The 19,609-nt window shown below is 36.5% G+C and overlaps 1 protein-coding gene across 2 annotated transcripts in view; it reads right to left on the minus strand.

Moving 5' to 3' along the window:
• Window positions 1–94: 94 nt before the first annotated feature.
• LOC109053172 (integrin alpha-3-like) overlaps window positions 95–19,609 on the minus strand; it is a 47,260-nt gene continuing 27,745 nt past the window's right edge. Inside the window, exons 6-25 of one of the 2 annotated variants that reach the window (XM_042719975.1) lie at window positions 18,185–18,401; window positions 17,886–18,079; window positions 17,577–17,665; window positions 16,816–16,952; window positions 16,558–16,635; window positions 16,109–16,176; window positions 15,808–15,947; window positions 15,501–15,644; window positions 15,281–15,378; window positions 14,870–15,038; window positions 14,223–14,300; window positions 13,890–13,969; window positions 13,073–13,150; window positions 12,777–12,879; window positions 11,546–11,722; window positions 10,313–10,420; window positions 6,261–6,374; window positions 4,237–4,332; window positions 3,939–4,067; window positions 95–2,159 (exon numbers count right to left, since the gene is read on the minus strand). In XM_042719975.1, coding sequence (XP_042575909.1) covers window positions 1,989–2,159; window positions 3,939–4,067; window positions 4,237–4,332; window positions 6,261–6,374; window positions 10,313–10,420; window positions 11,546–11,722; window positions 12,777–12,879; window positions 13,073–13,150; window positions 13,890–13,969; window positions 14,223–14,300; window positions 14,870–15,038; window positions 15,281–15,378; window positions 15,501–15,644; window positions 15,808–15,947; window positions 16,109–16,176; window positions 16,558–16,635; window positions 16,816–16,952; window positions 17,577–17,665; window positions 17,886–18,079; window positions 18,185–18,401 — 2,468 coding nt within the window. In that variant the 3' untranslated portion in view covers window positions 95–1,988. Of the gene's footprint in view, window positions 2,160–3,938; window positions 4,068–4,236; window positions 4,333–6,260; window positions 6,375–8,008; window positions 8,105–10,028; window positions 10,144–10,312; window positions 10,421–11,545; window positions 11,723–12,776; window positions 12,880–13,072; window positions 13,151–13,889; window positions 13,970–14,222; window positions 14,301–14,869; window positions 15,039–15,280; window positions 15,379–15,500; window positions 15,645–15,807; window positions 15,948–16,108; window positions 16,177–16,557; window positions 16,636–16,815; window positions 16,953–17,576; window positions 17,666–17,885; window positions 18,080–18,184; window positions 18,402–19,609 lie in introns of those variants that run through there. The other variant, XM_042719974.1, reaches the window with a different exon arrangement.

Here is a 19,609-nt window from a genome sequence, read left to right on the forward strand (position 1 = left end):
ACAGGATTAGAAATCATCACATTCCCGTTCATTACTTACAAAATGAGTAACACGAGCGCGCATTTAGGACAAAACACGCAATCATTGTTTTTTATTAAGCCATCACTTTATTTATTTATTTATTTAGTCTACTAAGGCAGCTATGAGAGCTAATTAATGCACACAGCCTTTAGCTGCGTAGATTTACAGGTCTGTTGACACGTGAGCACAGGACTTATTTTCACCAAATGAACGTTTATGTTAGACATGTAAACAACATCCACATAATTTATAAAATATTATAAATACAAATATAAATCACTGGAGTAGAAACATATCCACAAAATCATGACAGGTACTGGACACTTTTAGACAAATTTAATAGTAAAATTTAAAACGGACATAATCCCCCTCAAAGATCTAGAACTTGACTGTAAAATGAACAACAATCAGGGCATGAAACACACATCTATGTTCACCTCCTCACACACCACAGCACCTCAGAGTGGGGCTAAAAAAGGCTGAATTTGAAATTAGGTACTGTCCCAATTGCATAGGCGACGAGTATTTGTGTGTATGTCTGTTTGCTGTTCTGTACTGAATGATTCACGTTCATATGCTGAGTCTTTTTTCTCTGAAATCCATCAGTGTTTCGTATGAACGTGACCTGATGCAAGATAAAAATATATAAAGCAAGAACCGGATGAGAGGGATAGTGAGTCATGACTGGGCAACTTATTTTAGAATTATTGGAAAAAATACAGTGCTATTTTCAGTTACAGGGCACATAACATACAAGTCCTCACACAGACAAATGCGAAAGAATGAAAATCAAACATAACACAGAGCTCAACAACAAGGAAGACCCACTGAATGACATTTTTACACTGATTTCAAATTCAGAAATCATTGATTTTGTACATCCATTTTTATGCTTTTCACACTTAAGCGTTCGGCTGTATTCATCTTGTTGGTTACAAATATAAGGTTTGGTTAAATTTGAAAACAAAAAGACTTGACAGAATTAAAACGCGCTGAAAACTCCATACCAATATGTTTTGCACTGTACACTGTAAAAAATATTTTTCGAAGTTGTAAAAAATTTTTTAAAATAAAGATTACTGGAGTACACCTTAAAAATAATATTTTAGTCTTTCTACTTTAAAAATTCATGTTTAATTCAGTTTGTTACTTGCCATTTCATTTTCTAAGTGAAAATTGTTTGTTTGTTTTGTCAGTGTAAGCCACTGTTTTTCAGCAGAAATGAATTACAGTTCATTTTAGCTGTATAATTTACAGCTTGTTGCATGTTGTTTTCTTGCAATCATAATAAAAGAATTTTAAAACTGTAACATTTAATGAAAAAAAAATTATAGCAAATATACAAGTAAAAAATACAGTAAAAACACATTGCTATTATCTTAAAGTTAAAGGTTACTATAGCATTTTTTGCTCTGATTCCAAATAAGAACTATTTGGGTTCCCCAGAGAAACTTTCAGTAGAAAATTCTTAAAGTAACTTTTTTTTTCCTAGTGTGAAGAACTTTTAAAAATCTAAATAACATTCTTCCTCTATAAAGAATCCTTTGTGCATTGGAAAGATTCCATGGATGTTAAAGGTTCTTCATGGAACCAAAGATTCCAGTGAAGAATCTTCATTTTCAAGGGCATAAATATAAAAATGGATCATTCCTTTGTGGTGGGTGACAGTGAAAATGTTGGCAGGCCAAGCACAAATCTGAACTACTGAGCCAGCAGGAAAAATCCTTATTGTTGAGCCCGTCAGCATACATAATACATGTATTCTGTTGAAAAACTGTAACCAAAATAAACACCAATACAGTATGTAATCTCACACAGAGTGTTCGGTATAATAAGTTCATGTTTGACAGTTTTGAATGAACATTTTCAATTATATCTGAAATCTTGAAGTTGTTCCAATCAAATCAGGTAGAGTTCAGGTAAAGTCCATTCCACTGTCTAAAAGAGGCAATGTAAGAGTGCTTTCATCAGTAGTACTGTGTCTTTTCAGTCCAGCTTGTGATCCAGTGTTTCTTATTTTTTGTGGTGTCCACAATTAAAAAGCCCTGGTTTACCTTGTACTTTTCCTTCTTACAAATCTTCACGCCTTGGTATTTTGGCATAGTTCGAAAGTAGGCAGCCCGCTTAAAAAAGCCACTCTGTGAGAAAACATAACAAAGAGCATTGTGAGCAAAACATCCTACCACATTATCTTACCAGGATTATTATAGTAACAAGGTAAGCAGCATGTGTTCAAAGAAGCTTTGAGAAATCCGAGAGCTTCAAATGAAGTCATTCTATGAGTTTACAAGATTAACATTAAATAGCAACTGAGAGAAAGCATTCTTTAAACTCAATTTAAATTATAAGAGAGCAAATTATTAAGAGATAGAGCAAGTGTGTAAAAATGCATTATAAATTCAGCTGCAGATTGTGAGGGGGAAAAGAAAGCTTGTTATCTCTGTAAGAGAAGATGTGATCAGAAGGAGTTTGTTGCCTCAGCTGAAAGCAAGCCCCAAACTGCAAAAAAAAGAAAAGAACATGGTAACGCAGAAGGAAGTTATTAGTCTTGTCAAAGCAAGAAAAGGCGTTCAGAAGCTGGATTAAAGCAATATACAGTTGATGTTTTAAAACATCATTCTATCTCCAAGATAACAGCATCACAAGCCTGAGGACATAACAAAGAGCCTCACATATCAATTTGTTTCAGGAAAAAAAAAACAACCTCTAGTGTTTTTGAGAGCAATGATGAGAGTTGAAAACAGACGAGGCAAGCGTTGTGTCTCAAAAGGGAAGAGGAAAGACAGTATTAGCGGAGCTTGCATGGAATACATTATTGTTAATTAAGCCCAGTGTTTCAGCTAGAGAGCTGTTGGTTGTGGCACCTACGGATTCGCTTTTTGTGTCAGAGCGAATCTCAGTCCTCCTCTGTAAGGCGGTCATTTTCAGATGGCTGTGTTTTCATTTCTGCTTTCTGGGCCTTGGCCTCATAAAGCTCTCTGGTGTTGGCCCTCTTGAAGAAACCGCACTGGGAACAGGATTCAGATATGAGCGATCAAAAAAAAAAAACACAAGGCATGGCTGGAGGAAATGATCTAGTCTTGAATCAGCTGCTTTTCTGGTACAAATGTGTTGATGTAAAATATATCCATGTGCAGCATCTATCGACACCATAAAACATTCAACATAAAAAATAAACTTAATTTGACTGTAAAATGTAAAAGTTGGGAAGTGAAAAGTGTGAGTTACACATCATTTATGCTTAAAAACTATATTTTATTCAACATAAAAATACACATAATTTCACAATAAAATGGCTTTATATATATATATATATATATATATATATATATATATATATATATATATATATATATATATGCATTACATTTTATTAACAAAAATAATTTTTGGTGATCTTTATTTAGTTTCCTTTTTATGAAGTATATGATGATAGATTTTTTTGTTTAATTAATTCATGCTTACAGCACAATTTTATTATATTTTATTTTGTTGTGTGTTACCTGGATGGTGGTTTGTGTGTGTGACACGGTTCACTGTCTTTATATGTTCAATTGCTATTGTAAAAGCGTAAATAATTATAATATATTATGTGGCCTTCTATTTAAATAATGTTGGTTGGTATAATATAGAATAATATAATATAGAATATATAGTTATGACCGGTAAGGTTACAGGCACCAAAGTGCCATTATGAACGTATGAAATGTTGCCTCACAGAAAAAGATGATTAAAATGTGTAGCAGTATGTGTTGTTGTTTCTCTCACGCTGGAGGTAAAAGAAAGAAACTTCACACTTTGTTTATGGTGTCAAAGCATTTGTCAAAGTCGTTAATTGTGTCCTTCCATCTAGAATAACATGCAGATGTGTTAACAAAAGGAAAGTGTGGAGCATTGAAGTACAAAAGGATCCTCACCTTCCACAGTAAAATGACAATCAGACCCAGCAGAATCACTCCTGCCAACGCAGACACAATGATTATCCACAGAGGCGCTTCATACTTCATAAGATCTGCTGCCTCTGCAGGGTCTATAGTTACTGTAAACTAAAAACAGAAAAGATGTTTACAGTCATTAATCTCTAATGCACCAGAAAACATATACAGGAAATTGCCTCATTTTAATAATTATTTGATTTTCTCTCTCACTTATGCTAAATGTATGCAAGAGAGAGTTCCAGATAGAAGAGGAAACTCGGAGATGTTGTGTTTGTACCTCACGGGTGTTATTGCTCATCTTGATGCTTGGTCTGTCTGTTTTTAGACTCAGTGTGGCTCTACCATACACCAGTACTCTTGCAGCATTGTAGTCCTGTAAAAAGAGAGCTGCAAAAATGTTATTTTCTGAACTTCAGAATCATGTACAGCACTGCACATTTGGATTGTTTCTTTTATTTGGACTAGTGATGAGTCGTTCATGAACGATTCATTCACTGCATCTGTCACGTGGCAAATGAACGAAAGACTCAGGAGGTGAACTAATCATCTGTGCTTCTCATAATTCTATTTCATTATAATGATTTCCTAGTTCACAATATGATAAAAGACTGTGTACGGGGAATTTGAACTCAGTTCAAATGAACAAAAGAACCTGAATACAGATTAGTTCATTTTTGCTGAACAAGAGTGTCAGTAAAATGATCCGTTTTTCCCACCGTTATATCGGATGCACTCAGCTCAGGACACAGAGTACTCTACTAATCAGCTGATGCATTAATTCAGCTGGGTTAAATAAGGGAGACATCTGAAATGTGCAGTGCTGGTGAGGCTACAGGAACAGATTGAAAACTCCTACAGGGCTTTGTTTCTCAAAAATACTGTACCTAAATAGCTCATAGAGACCGGGCTACTAATAAGGGGCTTTCGCACCATGTAGTTCTAGGAACTAGCCAGCAGGGTCATTCCTAGGGAACTATGGACCGTTTTCCTGGTTGCATTCACACCAGCAGCATGAACTTCGAAGCTACAGTCTTTATTCGTGGCATTTATAAACGTCAACAACCAGTGAATGGAGGACGTCGTGATGGTGTGTGATGTGGATTTTGCAATAACGGAGATGGAATGTAAACGCACAATTTACGCGAGTGAAAGAGCATGAAAATCAGACTAAATCTCCTGTGACAACTTGCAGTTTTACCTCTCATCGCGGCTGAGAAAAAGAACATAATGCTGCAGACAACAGATAAATGCCATTATCACTGTTTTTTCATGTTTGTGGAGTTAATTATTTTACAATGCTTTTTAAAAATGCTGGGTAGCCGGTGTTTCGTATGTGTTTGGCCAATCACTGTAAACTTACATCACTGGTAGTTCCCTATAGAACTTGTTTTAGACTCTACTCTGAAGAAGGAGCTAATTTAGTTCCCCCAAATTGAGTTCCTAGAACTAAAACCGTTCCTAGTTCCTGCAGTGCGAACACACCAAAAAGTGCGAACTTCCGGCAACAGTTCTAGGAACTATGGAAAGGTTTCTCCAGTGTGAAAGCCCCTATAGTGCGAACTTCCGGCAACAGTTCTAGTGTTTCCTTTAAAAAAACACAGCCTTATTCAGTAAATATCTGACAGACTATTTTCTAGTGCTGCTAGAAAAATGTAAATAAGGCATTTGAACATTCTTAATATATTTCACGAATTAGATCATTTAAAATTTCACATACATCGGCCCCCAAGAAGAACCCACAGTTACAAATGTCTAAATGTCATAAATACAAAATATAAATGATCAAACCAAATTAAATATATTAAACATTATACAAAACAATTAAAAATAAAGTTAGGTTTTAGATGATAAAATAATATATACTGTACAATGTGTTCAAAGTAAGTGGAACGTTTCCGTAGTTAATGTGAAGAAATACTTGAGGCTATATGACTTCATACATCCACTAAAATCACATTGGGACCAGTTAAATAAAAGTAATGGCTTACCAAAGTTAAGGTGGTTCTGAGAAAAAGTCTAGCATCATTGTTTTGCAGATGCCCTTGCTTCTAATGCAAGTTTAAGTGTCCAAATACTTTTTGGGGCCACTGTATTTAAGGTACTGCAACTTTAAGGCAAAGTATATTGCGTATTTTGAAGAACTGCACCTGGTGTAACAAAAATGAAAGCACTTAAACCCTCATAAACTCTGAAAAAATGTCACAAAGCAAGTGTGGGATTTATCCTTGAGAGCCTGGGATGCAACAAGCCTGCAGTAATGAGATGAGGATGTGAAGTCTGAAATGAAAGCGGAGCTCTGACCTCAAGCATCGTGCTGTTCCATAAGCGTGCTCTGACAGTGAGATTGGCCGACTTGTCCATCCCAAGCAAGGGGCAGGTGAATGTCTGACAGAGGGCACTACCTGTGTCACAGTCCTGAGATTGAGAGAGAATGAGCAGTGACAGCCAAAACACTCTTCATTTTGTCTTTGTCTAGTCTCTGTTGCATACTACATCATGCAAAGTATCAGAGGAGACATGTTATGCCAGTATCATCCAGTTGCCTAGCAACAAAACAATGGTTGAGGGAGACGGATATACTCACCAGGTTGGCAGGAGGTTTCCTCTGGACGGCCCGCGGCTTTGAGGGGGTCTGTTCAGACTCTGAGGAGGCCTCGTCTCTTTTCCTCCTTCTAGTCTTGCGCTCCGACACCTAATCCACAGGAGGTAACACGTCCATCACATTAACAAGCTCATTATATTAAGTGCATGGCAATAAAATGCTGCAGGGATGATGTCTTTTCAAAAACCTGAAAACGAGTTCGCATATTAGCACCTAGCGTTCCTTGGTTTTCGAAGTCAATGGGTTTTTTCAAATGGGATTTTTGTTAAAAGCTTGAAACAAGGTCAGTGGTTAACAAAATCTCAAAATATTATGTTTAATTCTACAACATAAAATACATCAGTAATACCCCCCTTGTGATTTTTTTTAAAGCTTTTATGCATCTTGACAAATTTGTTTGCTACCAAATGGCTAAACTGAATTACGGAGGTTATAGGGCACATTAAACATCATCACACTGACCAGAAAAACTCGTCTACTCATTAATTAATTGCTATTCTACCTTAAATTTTCAGGGAAAATGTTACTTTTATAGTAGTTTGTCTATAGCCTATGTTTAGTTTTTGACTTCTGGCAGTTGTATTTTGGCTTCTGAAATCATAAAAAGTTGTGTTAATTTGCAAAGATTATCATCATGAACAAAATGTGTATATCATCATGAACAAAATGTTTAAGAATCATAAATGTGTGTTGGTCACGATACTAACTTCCAAGTTGGCCTACAGAAATATGTAATTCCTGCAGCCACTGTCTTTATATGGTCAATTGCTATTGTAAAAAGCTAAATAATTTAATAACATGTTATGTGGCCTTCTATTTAAATAATGTTGGTTGGTACTTAATATAGAATAATATAATATAGAATATATAGTTATGACCGGTAAGGTTACAGGCACCAAAGTGCCATTATGAACGTATGAAATGTTGCCCTCAATATAAAAGATGATTAAATAAAATGTTGTAGCAGTATGTGCTATGCTCCTTGTTTCTCTCACGCTGGAGGTAAAAGAAAGAAACTTCACACTTTGTTTATGGTGTCAAAGCATTTGTAAAAGTCGTAATTGTGTCCTGTCCATCTAGAATAAACATGCAGATGTGTTAACAAAAGGAAAGTGTGGAGCCATTGAAGTACAAAAGGATCCTCTCACCTTCCACAGTTAAAATGACAATCGACCCAGCAGAATCACTCCTGCCAACGCAAGACACAATGATATCCACAGAGGCGCTTCATACTTCATAAGATCTGCTGCCTCTGCAGGGTCTTATAGTTACTGTAAAAACTAAAAACAGAAAAGATGTTTACAGTCATTAATCTCTAATGCACCAGAAAACATATACAGGAAATTGCCTCATTTTAATAATTATTTGATTTTCTCTCACTTATGCTAAATGTATGCAAGAGAGAGTTCCAGATAGAAGAGGAAACTCGGAGATGTTGTGTTTGTACCTCACGGGTGTTATTGCTCATCTTGATGCTTGGTCTGTCTGTTTTTAGACTCAGTGTGGCTCTACCATACACCAGTACTCTTGCAGCATTGTAGTCCTGTAAAAAGAGAGCTGCAAAAATGTTATTTTCTGAACTTCAGAATCATGTACAGCACTGCACATTTGGATTGTTTCTTTTATTTGGACTAGTGATGAGTCGTTCATGAACGATTCATTCACTGCATCTGTCACGTGGCAAATGAACGAAAGACTCAGGAGGTGAACTAATCATCTGTGCTTCTCATAATTCTATTTCATTATAATGATTTCCTAGTTCACAATATGAATAAATGACTGTGTACGGGGGAATTTGAACTCAGTTCAAATGAACAAAAGAACCTGAATACAGATTAGTTCATTTTTGCTGAACAAGAGTGTCAGTAAAATGATCCGTTTTTCCACCGTTATATCGGATGCACTCAGCTCAGGACACAGAGTACTCTACTAATCAGCTGATGCATTAATTCAGCTGGGTTAAATAAGGGAGACATCTGAAATGTGCAGTGCTGGTGAGGCTACAGGAACAGATTGAAAACTCCTACAGGGCTTTGTTTCTCAAAAATACTGTACCTAAATAGCTCATAGAGACCCGGGCTACTAATAAGGGGCTTTCACACCGTGTAGTTCTAGGAACTAGCCAGCAGGGTCATTCCTAGGGAACTATGGACCGTTTTCCTGGTTGCATTCACACCCAGCAGCATGAACTTCGAAGCTACAGTCTTTATTCGTGGCATTTATAAACGTCAACAACCAGTGAATGGAGGACGTCGTGATGGTGTGTGATGTGGATTTTGCAATAACGGAGATGGAATGTAAACGCACAATTTACGCGAGTGAAAGAGCATGAAAATCAGACTAAATCTCCTGTGACAACTTGCAGTTTTACATATCATCGAGGCTGAGAAAAGAACATAATGCTGCAGACAACAGATAAATGCCATTATCACTGTTTTTTCATGTTTGTGGAGTTAATTATTTTACAATGCTTTTTAAAAATGCTGGGTAGCCGGTGTTTCGTATGTGTTTGGCCAATCACTGTAAACTTACATCACTGGTAGTTCCTATAGAACTTGTTTTAGACTCTACTCTGAAGAAGGAGCTAATTTAGTTCCCCCAAATTGAGTTCCTAGAACTAAAACCGTTCCTAGTTCCTGCAGTGCGAACACACCAAAAAGTGCGAACTTCCGGCAACAGTTCTAGGAACTATGGAAAGGTTTCTCCAGTGTGAAAGCCCCTATAGTTTCTGCGGTAGGACCTGCAATTGGTTTCCTTTAAAAAACACAGCCTTATTCAGTAAATATCTGACAGACTATTTTCTAGTGCTGCTAGAAAAATGTAAATAAGGCATTTGAACATTCTTAATATATTTCACGAATTAGATCATTTAAAATTTCACATACATCGGCCCCCAAGAAGAAACACACAGTTACAAATGTCTAAATGTCATAAATACAAAATATAAATGATCAAACCAAATTAAATATATTAAACATTATACAAAACAATTAAAAATAAAGTTAGGTTTTAGATGATAAAATTTTATATGCTGTACAATGTGTTCAAAGTAAGTGGAACGTTTCCGTAGTTAATGTGAAGAAATACTTGAGGCTATATGACTTCATACATCCACTAAAATCACATTGGGACCAGTTAAATAAAAGTAATGGCTTACAAAAGTTAAGGTTCTGAGAAAAAGTCTAGCATCATTGTTTGCAGATGCCCTTGCTTCTAATGCAAGTTTTAAGTGTCCAAATACTTTTTGGGGCCACTGTATTTAAGGTACTGCAACTTTAAGGCAAAGTATATTGCGTATTTTGAAGAACTGCACCTGGTGTAACAAAAATGAAAGCACTTAAACCCTCATAAACTCTGAAAAAATGTCACAAAGCAAGTGTGGGATTTATCCTTGAGAGCCTGGGATGCAACAAGCCTGCAGTAATGAGATGAGGATGTGAAGTCTGAAATGAAAGCGGAGCTCTGACCTCAAGCATCGTGCTGTTCCATAAGCGTGCTCTGACAGTGAGATTGGGCCGACTTGTCCATCCCAAGCAAGGGGCAGGTGAATGTCTGACAGAGGGCACTACCTGTGTCACAGTCCTGAGATTGAGAGAGAATGAGCAGTGACAGCCAAAACACTCTTCATTTTGTCTTTGTCTAGTCTCTGTTGCATACTACATCATGCAAAGTATCAGAGGAGACATGTTATGCCAGTATCATCCAGTTGCCTAGCAACAAAACAATGGTTGAGGGAGACGGATATACTCACCAGGTTGGCAGGAGGTTTCCTCTGGACGGCCCGCGGCTTTGAGGGGGTCTGTTCAGACTCTGAGGAGGCCTCGTCTCTTTTCCTCCTTCTAGTCTTGCGCTCCGACACCTAATCCACAGGAGGTAACACATCCATCACGTTAACAAGCTCATTATATTAAGTGCATGGCAATAAAATGCTGCAGGGATGATGTCTTTTCAAAAACCTGAAAACGAGTTCGCATATTAGCACCTAGCGTTCCTTGGTTTTCGAAGTCAATGGGTTTTTTCAAATGGGATTTTTGTTAAAAGCTTGAAACAAGGTCAGTGGTTAACAAAATCTCAAAATATTATGTTTAATTCTACAACATAAAATACATCAGTAATACCCCCTTGTGATTTTTTTAAAGCTTTTATGCATCTTGACAAATTCGTTTGCTACCAAATGGCTAAACTGAATTACGGAGGTTATAGGGCACATTAAACATCATCACACTGACCAGAAAAACTCGTCTACTCATTAATTAATTGCTATTCTACCTTAAATTTTCAGGGAAAATGTTACTTTTATAGTAGTTTGTCTATAGCCTATGTTTAGTTTTTGACTTCTGGCAGTTGTATTTTGGCTTCTGAAATCATAAAAAGTTGTGTTAATTTGCAAAGATTATCATCATGAACAAAATGTTTAAGATGTTTAGTTTTTTAATTGTGTGTTTTTTATTTTGAGGGATCCAGGGAGATACTAACTTCCAAGTTGGCCTACAGAAATATGTAATTCCTGCAGCGCTCCACTGGATTACTTTCCACATTACAGGTTTCTATGCCATATTAATAAGCATAAATCACCTTGAATTAGAATATTTTGATTGACTTGCTTAGTATGACGTTTCTGTCTTAGTTAATTCTTTTTTTTTTTTGAGTTCTTGGATTTATTTGTAGAGCATCTAGACCTACTAAGCACATGTCACACTGACTTATAGGCACAGAGAGATAGATAGTCTCCAAACCACCCTCTGCTTCATATTAGGAGATAGACTTTTTCTGAAATAATTCCCACTCGGCTTTGTACATTGAGCGAGATTGCAGTGCGAGCTGTGGGTAATATAGTTCTGGGAAAGGAGGAGGTCCCAGTCCCAGCATGATTTCTTCTGCTGCTTCTCTCAATGATTCAAAGGCTGGATTGTGCTAAACTGCTCTGTCATCAACACCGTACTGCAGAAAAACAATCAGTGACAATCAGCATCTTATCACTTACATTGAGATTAAGGGGGTTTATGATGTTATTTTCAGGGACACAGAATGGCTTGGAGGTTCCTGTCATCTGAATCTCTGACAGATAAAGCAGCCACTTCTTATTAGCCACAGAAGAAGGCCACTGAAAGACCACTTCCAGATACCCCCGATTTCCCAGAGGTTCTCCAGGAAGAACCACCTGCAGACAAAACAATTACTTTGAGTAATTGTAAACTAATTGTGTGTACTGACTTATGTTTTTTTTTTTTTTTTTAAATGAGTCACATCACACCACAGCTAGGACAAGCACAGGTATCACACATAGGGCACAGAACAATTGACAATGACCAAATTGCCAAACAATTTTACATTCTGGCAAAATGGTGCCTAGTTTGTATGAATTCATATTCTCATATATCTCATCATTACATTTTCATAGTCTACTTACGCCCCATTGACGGATAAAGGGATAGTTCACTCAAAAATGAAAATTCTGTCATTAATTACTCACCCTCACGTAGTTCCCGTAAGACTTTGTTCATCTTTGGAACACAAATTAAGCCATTTTTGATGAAATCTGAGAGTTTAATTTGTATGGTTTTATTTATTGTTTGAAAGGTGATTAAGGGTTTTTTGATAACTTTTTTATGTTGAGTGATTAATGACAAAATTTTTGGGTGATCTAACCCTTTAAGTTTAGGGGTGGACCTATATGTTTACACCAATCCAGCTCATCCAATCAAATTCGAAAATACAGTGTAGCCTTTTTTCAAGCTGTTCAAACGACACAAGAACTTTTTACTGAAAAATTGCCTATACACAATCTATCTTTTAGTCTTTGTTTGCATGTTTTCTTGATTAATTTTTTGAAGTTTTTGTTTTGCTGCATTCGATTCGATGTTTCAGATTTTAGGAAACCGTATGTCATCTTATTTTTACACTTTTTGTGCAACCATCTTTACACCATTTCCTAACTAGGCATGATGTAATAAGTCTGATATTATGTCCTAATCAGTTGTGTCTGCGGCAAACAACAAGAGATTTTGTCAGTCATTTGGTTTCTCCACAGCTCCGCCTACCAAGAAATTTAATTGGTCCACAATACTGCATGTTAAACAATGTTTCAGATTTTAGGAAACCGTATGTCATATGTTTCAGATTTTACTTACAGTGTGGACAAACAAATTGTCCAACACTGGAGACTTGACACATCACAGTTAGTTAGGAATGTATGCTGTAAAAAAACATCTTGCCGTCAAGTTGAATTCCACTGGGCTTCCTATGTCACTGGTACTTTTCATGGCTGATTCTCCTATTACTTTTCCACTGAATTCTGTCCTAAAATCGGATGGAAGGCTACAAGAAAAAAAAATGTTCAAATGAATGTATTTGCAAAATGATTTGATTTTAATGTCAGGCATAAAAAAAGTGAAATGTCTGTATAATACTGAAGTGTAACATGAGTCATTCTTACATAGCTTTGAAAAGCGGTACAGAAAAGATCCGGTGAAATGCTCTAAGCCAAGGATAGAAATGGCACATAACTCACATATTAAAGAAGGGATGTAGCTCATAATCCACCATCAGTACTCTCAACAGGGGCTGTAGATCATTCTGATCGCTCGACCTGAGAAATGTAGATGAAATCATCAGCCAGAGTCCAATTCTGAATCATACTCTTTGAGCAAACCTCTTTTACAGACAATTGTTCTTTCATATGCATATAAGCCGTATGTTAGTGGTTAAATCTGCAGAAATGAACAATGGATCACTGAATGCTTTTGACCCTGTTTTTATGCACTGTATTCCTTCCTGTGGGTGGGTCAATGATATTATTTCTATATACAGTTCTGCTCAACTTTGCATTCTCCTTACAGAATTTGCCAGATGTTTATGTTTTAAAACAACAAAAACTGAAAAATAAGAAATAATTTTTATTTAGTATTACCTTGAAGCTATATTTGATATAATGACTGAAATTACACAGACGCATACAAATACAAACTACATATAATATTAAGAAAAAGGGACATGTAAACCTTTGAACAGCATAATTCAAGTCTTTTTTTTTGTATTCTGTATTCTGTATAATATGTAAATATATTTTACGCAGCTTCTTCAGGGAATGAATGAATGAATGAATGCGGTAACATAATTAGATTCTATCTCTCTAATTAAAAAAATGCTAAACATCTTAGAGATTCTGCACAGGTTATGTAAACTTATGCGCACAACAGTTTCTCTTCAGGATTCTGTGTCTTAAGAAGAGATATTGATTTTTTGCGAGCTCATTTCCTGCAAAGCATCTCTCTCCAAACGTTCAGCCTATTTAAGAATCTGAAGACAATCATGAAGATTTCTCATACGTTGAGAGCTGCAGTTGAGTCTGAATCTCCTGCATGTCTAATGTGATTCCTGACGTTTCAAAGGTGATCTCAATCTCCACCTGTGAAAGACAGAAGTACCCACAAAAAAATAAAGACATCCATCTTCAGATTCATTACATCTGCTTCTAGAAATGCAATTCATTGCAACACTGTTAATTAATTTCACCTCTTATTATTAAATCCTGTATCCAATAAATAACCCTAAAGTCTCATCCAGTACCCATTTAATATGGTTGTTGCTGCTGTTAAATCCCGAGATAAGTGAGCTTAAAACCTATGAATGTCAAGTCACTGATACCAATGAAGACTTACCCTCTGATTGCTTTTGAAGGGGTCCCCCAGTGTACACAGAAGCACCCCAGTAGACGATTCACATTGCAAGTTGATGTTCTACAACAAACAAAAACAAGAACCAAGTAAAATTCAGTTTGCAGTCTAAATGTACTAATGTTCAAAATTTTGGGGTTGCTAAGAAGTTTCTGAAAATTTCTTATGCTCACCAAGGCTAGATTTATTTTTATACAGTGAAACCAGTAATAATGTAAAATAACTTATTTTCATTTATTTTAATATACTGTAAAAGTAATTCTGTGATGATAAAGTTTAATTTTCAGCTTCATTACTCTAGTCTTAAGTGTGCACATGATCTTTTAGAAATCATTCTAATATGCTGATTTGCTGCTCAATTTTTATCATCATCAATGTTGGAAATTTTACAGAAACAAAAGATTAAGATTGCATACACTTGTTTTACAATTATATTAATTTATAGAAACATTAGCAATGCAACCAGCAACCAGACATTATCAATTTAGGGTCTAGATCTGGGTCATGGTCTGCTAATTGGTCACCTCTGATATAGACTATTACATGAGAAACTGCTATGGACTGTGTGCGGAAGTATTAAGTAACATAGAAGGAACTAAGATGTAACTTCTGAGGACATCTATTGATTTTACCTTGGAGTTTTGGCTGGAGAAGCTGAGCGAGGGGGGAAAGGTGACATTAAGAGAAGCACTGTAAGCATCTTCTGCTTTCCTGTCCTGTGATGGAACATTGGACACATTCACCATCAACTTCAGCTTCTTTACTTTAGTAGAGTAGCTGAAAAACTGCTGGCCATTCTGCCTGTAGAAACACACATATTACCAATTCACATCAAATCTATGACAATTTCCATTCAAGTCCAGTCCAGGTGATTGGATCATTGGTGAGTGTTCATGAGCAAAAATTGGTCATACTTGAAAGGACCTAAGAATCATATTTGGTAGATTCTTCCTTTGTAGCATGATGGAGATATTCAGTCAAAAATGTGTGTACTATTCAGTCATCTACTTTCCATTTCACATGAAGAACGCTAGTGAGCTTACGTGGCAAACGGCATGTTCTGCTCATCTGTGAATTCAGCCGTCATCTGAAGGTTGCTCTCACATTTGTTATCTGTTCCACAGGCTTTCTGAATGTGAATCTAAAGAACGAGATGACATTGGTGGAATATAAGCGAGAATGTGAGCAGGTGGTGAAGGGCGGACATTGTGCAATGAAAAAATCATTTGTGTTTGAGCGAGCAAAATATGCTGTCAAAGGTACCTCAGTTCTTTTAGTCTGAGCGTCTTTTTGGCTGATCACAGGAAAGGCACTGAGGTCTTCCAATGTCTGCCCGCTTGAGGGAACAGGCTCCACCAAAGACACGCTCAGCAAGAAAACTATCGGAGCAACCTTGTTTTGGATCGTCTAGGACCGTGAGTCAAATGCAGATGCAATATATCAGAGTTATACAAATCTCTGCTTACAGTTAGCCCAATCTGATCACAACCCAAATAACCCACTCAATGATTATGAGACTTTTTGTCACAAAGAATAAAATGGCAATTCAAAGAATGGCCTTGTGTCATACCATTAGCTTGAGTTTCAGAGAACGACAATCTCCAGATGGATTAACAGACATTTTGTCAGTGTATTTGGCATCATCGTTAAGGAAACGAACACGAGGGCTCCGAGACGATTGCTGATCGGCTTCCACCGTATATTGAAAAGCTGAGAAAACAACAGATCTTTCTTACAGCTACTTCATGTTGGGCCTGAAGTCTGACAGTCAGAATGTGGAACAGCACACTGAATCATACATTTTGCATAACAATAATATCTAGAGAGTTTGCATTTATATTTAGGGTAATAAACTGAGATGCGGGACTTACTAATACTCTTCTGGGAACTGGCACTGCCAGTGCTGAATGTGTAGGACAAACAGACTTTTGCTTCAATACTGTATGAGGAAAACACAGCAGAATTGACTGATTTTGACATTACAATACATTTACAAAATACAATACACAGCTGTTGTGATCAAATTATGAAAAATATAGATTTCAGCATAACATTTAGATCTACTCTAATTATACCAAAGGTTTTTATTTACAGACAGATTTTTGTTGTTGTTGTTAGTTTTTAAATTAGTCTATAAACAGTCAGTGTTGTCAACTGGTCCTATTGAGTGAGTCTGATCCATTACAGATCCATCCATAATTTATGTTTTGGGAAATAATTGACAGTTATTATATTGTGACAAAGTGACTACTGAAGTGGCTCATTTCCATGTAAACAAACAAGTGTGAAAGTTGGAGTGTGATGTTTAAGTATTCATTACCATTCAATACAGTTGTCTGGGTCGATAACCTCCGGTGTCACATTGAAATAATTCTTTAGGTGAATCACAGGACGTGCTTATAAGGGGGAAATGAAAGAAAACACAGTGAGATGAAGCCTTGCAGGTCTGAAAAAAGTACAATAATTGACAACTGTGATATAATAACTGATTGATTAATTTTGGTCTTTGTCTTTTCCCTTGATGCTATACAACAAAAACATGTCAAAATAGTAAAATATTGTGATACGATCAAATCACCTTAGCAAGACCACGCGGTCATCTAATGATCCAACTGCTATGTCTGGGTAACTGTTCTTGTCCACATCCAAGCCACCAGTGATGGAATAGCCAAACGTCTGGAATCCACCACCTGGGATGTCTTTTCCATAAATGACCTGAGGAATTAATATTAGAGCAATGAACTGACTATCTACAAAACAATCAAACAAAATGACAGTCAAATAATCAGTATTAACCCCTAATAGTGTAAAACCAAACCTACACTACAGTTGAAAAGTTTGGGGTAAGTACAATTTTTTAAAGGATTTAATACTTTTATTGCATTAAAATGATCAAATGTATAATGTTAAATGTTAAAATTGTATTTTATTATTTTAAATTAATAATTCCTCCATCTTGAGACAACCACTTTAAAAGTAACTGCTCAAAAACATGGTGCACTACAAATGTCAAGCTGGTCGTGATGAAATGCTTATCAAATGCTTATTGGATGCTTCTTATGATTATTACGATAATCTGCAGGCAGCGCAGACAACCCTAGAAGTGTTTTTCTTTGAGTTTATCAGTGAGACTTCAGCAAGAACCCCATTTATTCATTCATTCACTATTCATTTTTATTGGTTTATTCATTCACATAAAGAGTAATTTTCTTAAGAAAAAAAAAGATGTTCTTAAGAACATTTTTAAGAACTTCTTAAGAATTTTAAGAGCTCCACTTAATTATTTTTAGTAATTGTACATCTTAACACTCTAAATACTTCTTAATATTCCCATCTCACCTGACTAGGCTTTTGGTCTATACCCATTTTGTTGCCCATCCATATCGATACACTGCCTGTACTATAATATGGAGCACCAACAGCAAAATCTGTTAAAGAAAGGAGGAGTGAGAAACGATCACTGTCAAAATACTTCTCAGTAATACCACAGGAAGGCAGCAGAGTAAAATGTCCTTGACTGTATAAAGCGCTGCTCTGATGAAGCGATGCACACAAAATTAAATTCTGCAAATAACCACAAATAACTAAAAGTCACATGCATGTTACATTATACAGAGTGCAATCAAGCAAAGAAACCCACAAACCTACCTTGAAAGCCATCCTGGTTAACATCACCAATAGCAACAACAGCTATGCCAAAAGCTGAGTCCTTAGGCCCAGTGAGCACCATGCTGGCGTTTTTACGGAAAGAACCGTTCTGGTTCATATAGACATACACCGCCCCGCCTGTACCATTTCTCCGGTCGAAATAGAAAGGGGCTCCAACAATCAGATCCTTCCAACTACATGGATAATAATGAAGACAAGTTAAATCTCCATGTCGAGATCTTCTTTTTCATTATTGACCTCTAGTTGAGGGGAAACAAAAAGCCAAGAATTGTCTTTACCCATCATTGTTAAGGTCAACAATAGCAACGCTGCTGCCAAAATAGGATCCAACTTGTTCCCCCATGATAGTGTCTTTTATTTTGACTTCTCCATCAATACCAGCTTTATAAACTTCTGCCATCGTCACAGATCCTTTGGCTTCATCTCTTGGAGCTCCTGTTACTACTGTGTCTTTGTCTTTGCTCAACACATCTTGAGCCACAGCTATAGAGTAACCTGAAGAGCAATCAGTCAACAATAAGGAAGAGCAGTTTTCTATGTCTACATATAGACATAGTTGACAAGGGAAATGCAATATTAATTAAAGAAAGTACATGTTAGCTATAGATTTTGTGTTTCAGGAAAAAGGTAAAACACAGGGATTCATTATGTAAAAATGATAGGTCAGTCAACAGCTGACAACAAATACTTATATATAATAATGCAACATGAATAGTATTATATCAGGGGTATTTCCTCCGAGGAGGCAAGGGAGGCAGTGTCTCCTTAAAAAAAATGGTTGAGAAAATATACAACAATGCAAATATTACTAAATATCACATTAAAAGTATAAAGGTCACTCGTTTTTATAAAGTAACACTGTCCAACAGTGACACCCGCAGCTAATGTTACAGTGAAGACTTGCCTCCCTTCAGTCCATAGACTTACAACAGAGAACCCTTAGCGTGCCGTGGGTTTAGTGGGGGGTAATAGAGTGGTGGAACTATGATGTCACTTTGTAGGCAAAAACCCGGAAGCGAGTTAGCATTTTAGCACTTCCAGTTCCATCATCACGGAGTCAGTGGGGTTTTTTGAATGGGAGTTTGGTTAAATCCCTAAAATAAGGTCCATGGTTCACAAAAGATACTTTCACAGTTTATTCTACAACATAAAACAAACCAGTTACACCACTCTCCTAATTTTTTTCAACTGTTACGTTTAAAAAAAAAGACGGTTGCTAACAAGCTGCTAAATGGACTACAGACATTGTCGGAGACATTAAACATCATCACGCTGAACAGTTTAGCAATTTACAGTATTTTCCAATTGTAGTATAATTTCTACTACAATTAATTGTAGAATAACCAATTAATAGTTTCCCACATTTAAGTCTTCGGATGGAAGATCGTATTCCTACTGCGGAGACTGTAGCTGTGTCTCATTTAGGAGGCTGCGCCAAATACTATAGAGTAACCAAGACATGTCACTCGTATAGTCTTGAATGGGAAAAAATGCAACACTCAATTTGGTCGCTCAATCACAGGAAGCCCCGCCTTCTGAATGAAAGAGCCAATCGCTAATCGGTAAAGTCAGCATGTCACTGCAGGTGCCGTTAGAAGTCCCGGTTGCTATAGAAACAGTCAGCATTCTGAGACGTTCGCTCAGGACTGCGCATGCGCACTGCATGATCTAGCCTGAAAAATAGTTTTTTTATAATGCTATTT

Source organism: Cyprinus carpio, chromosome B3, assembly GCF_018340385.1.
Source record: "Cyprinus carpio isolate SPL01 chromosome B3, ASM1834038v1, whole genome shotgun sequence".
NCBI lineage: Eukaryota > Metazoa > Chordata > Actinopteri > Cypriniformes > Cyprinidae > Cyprinus > Cyprinus carpio.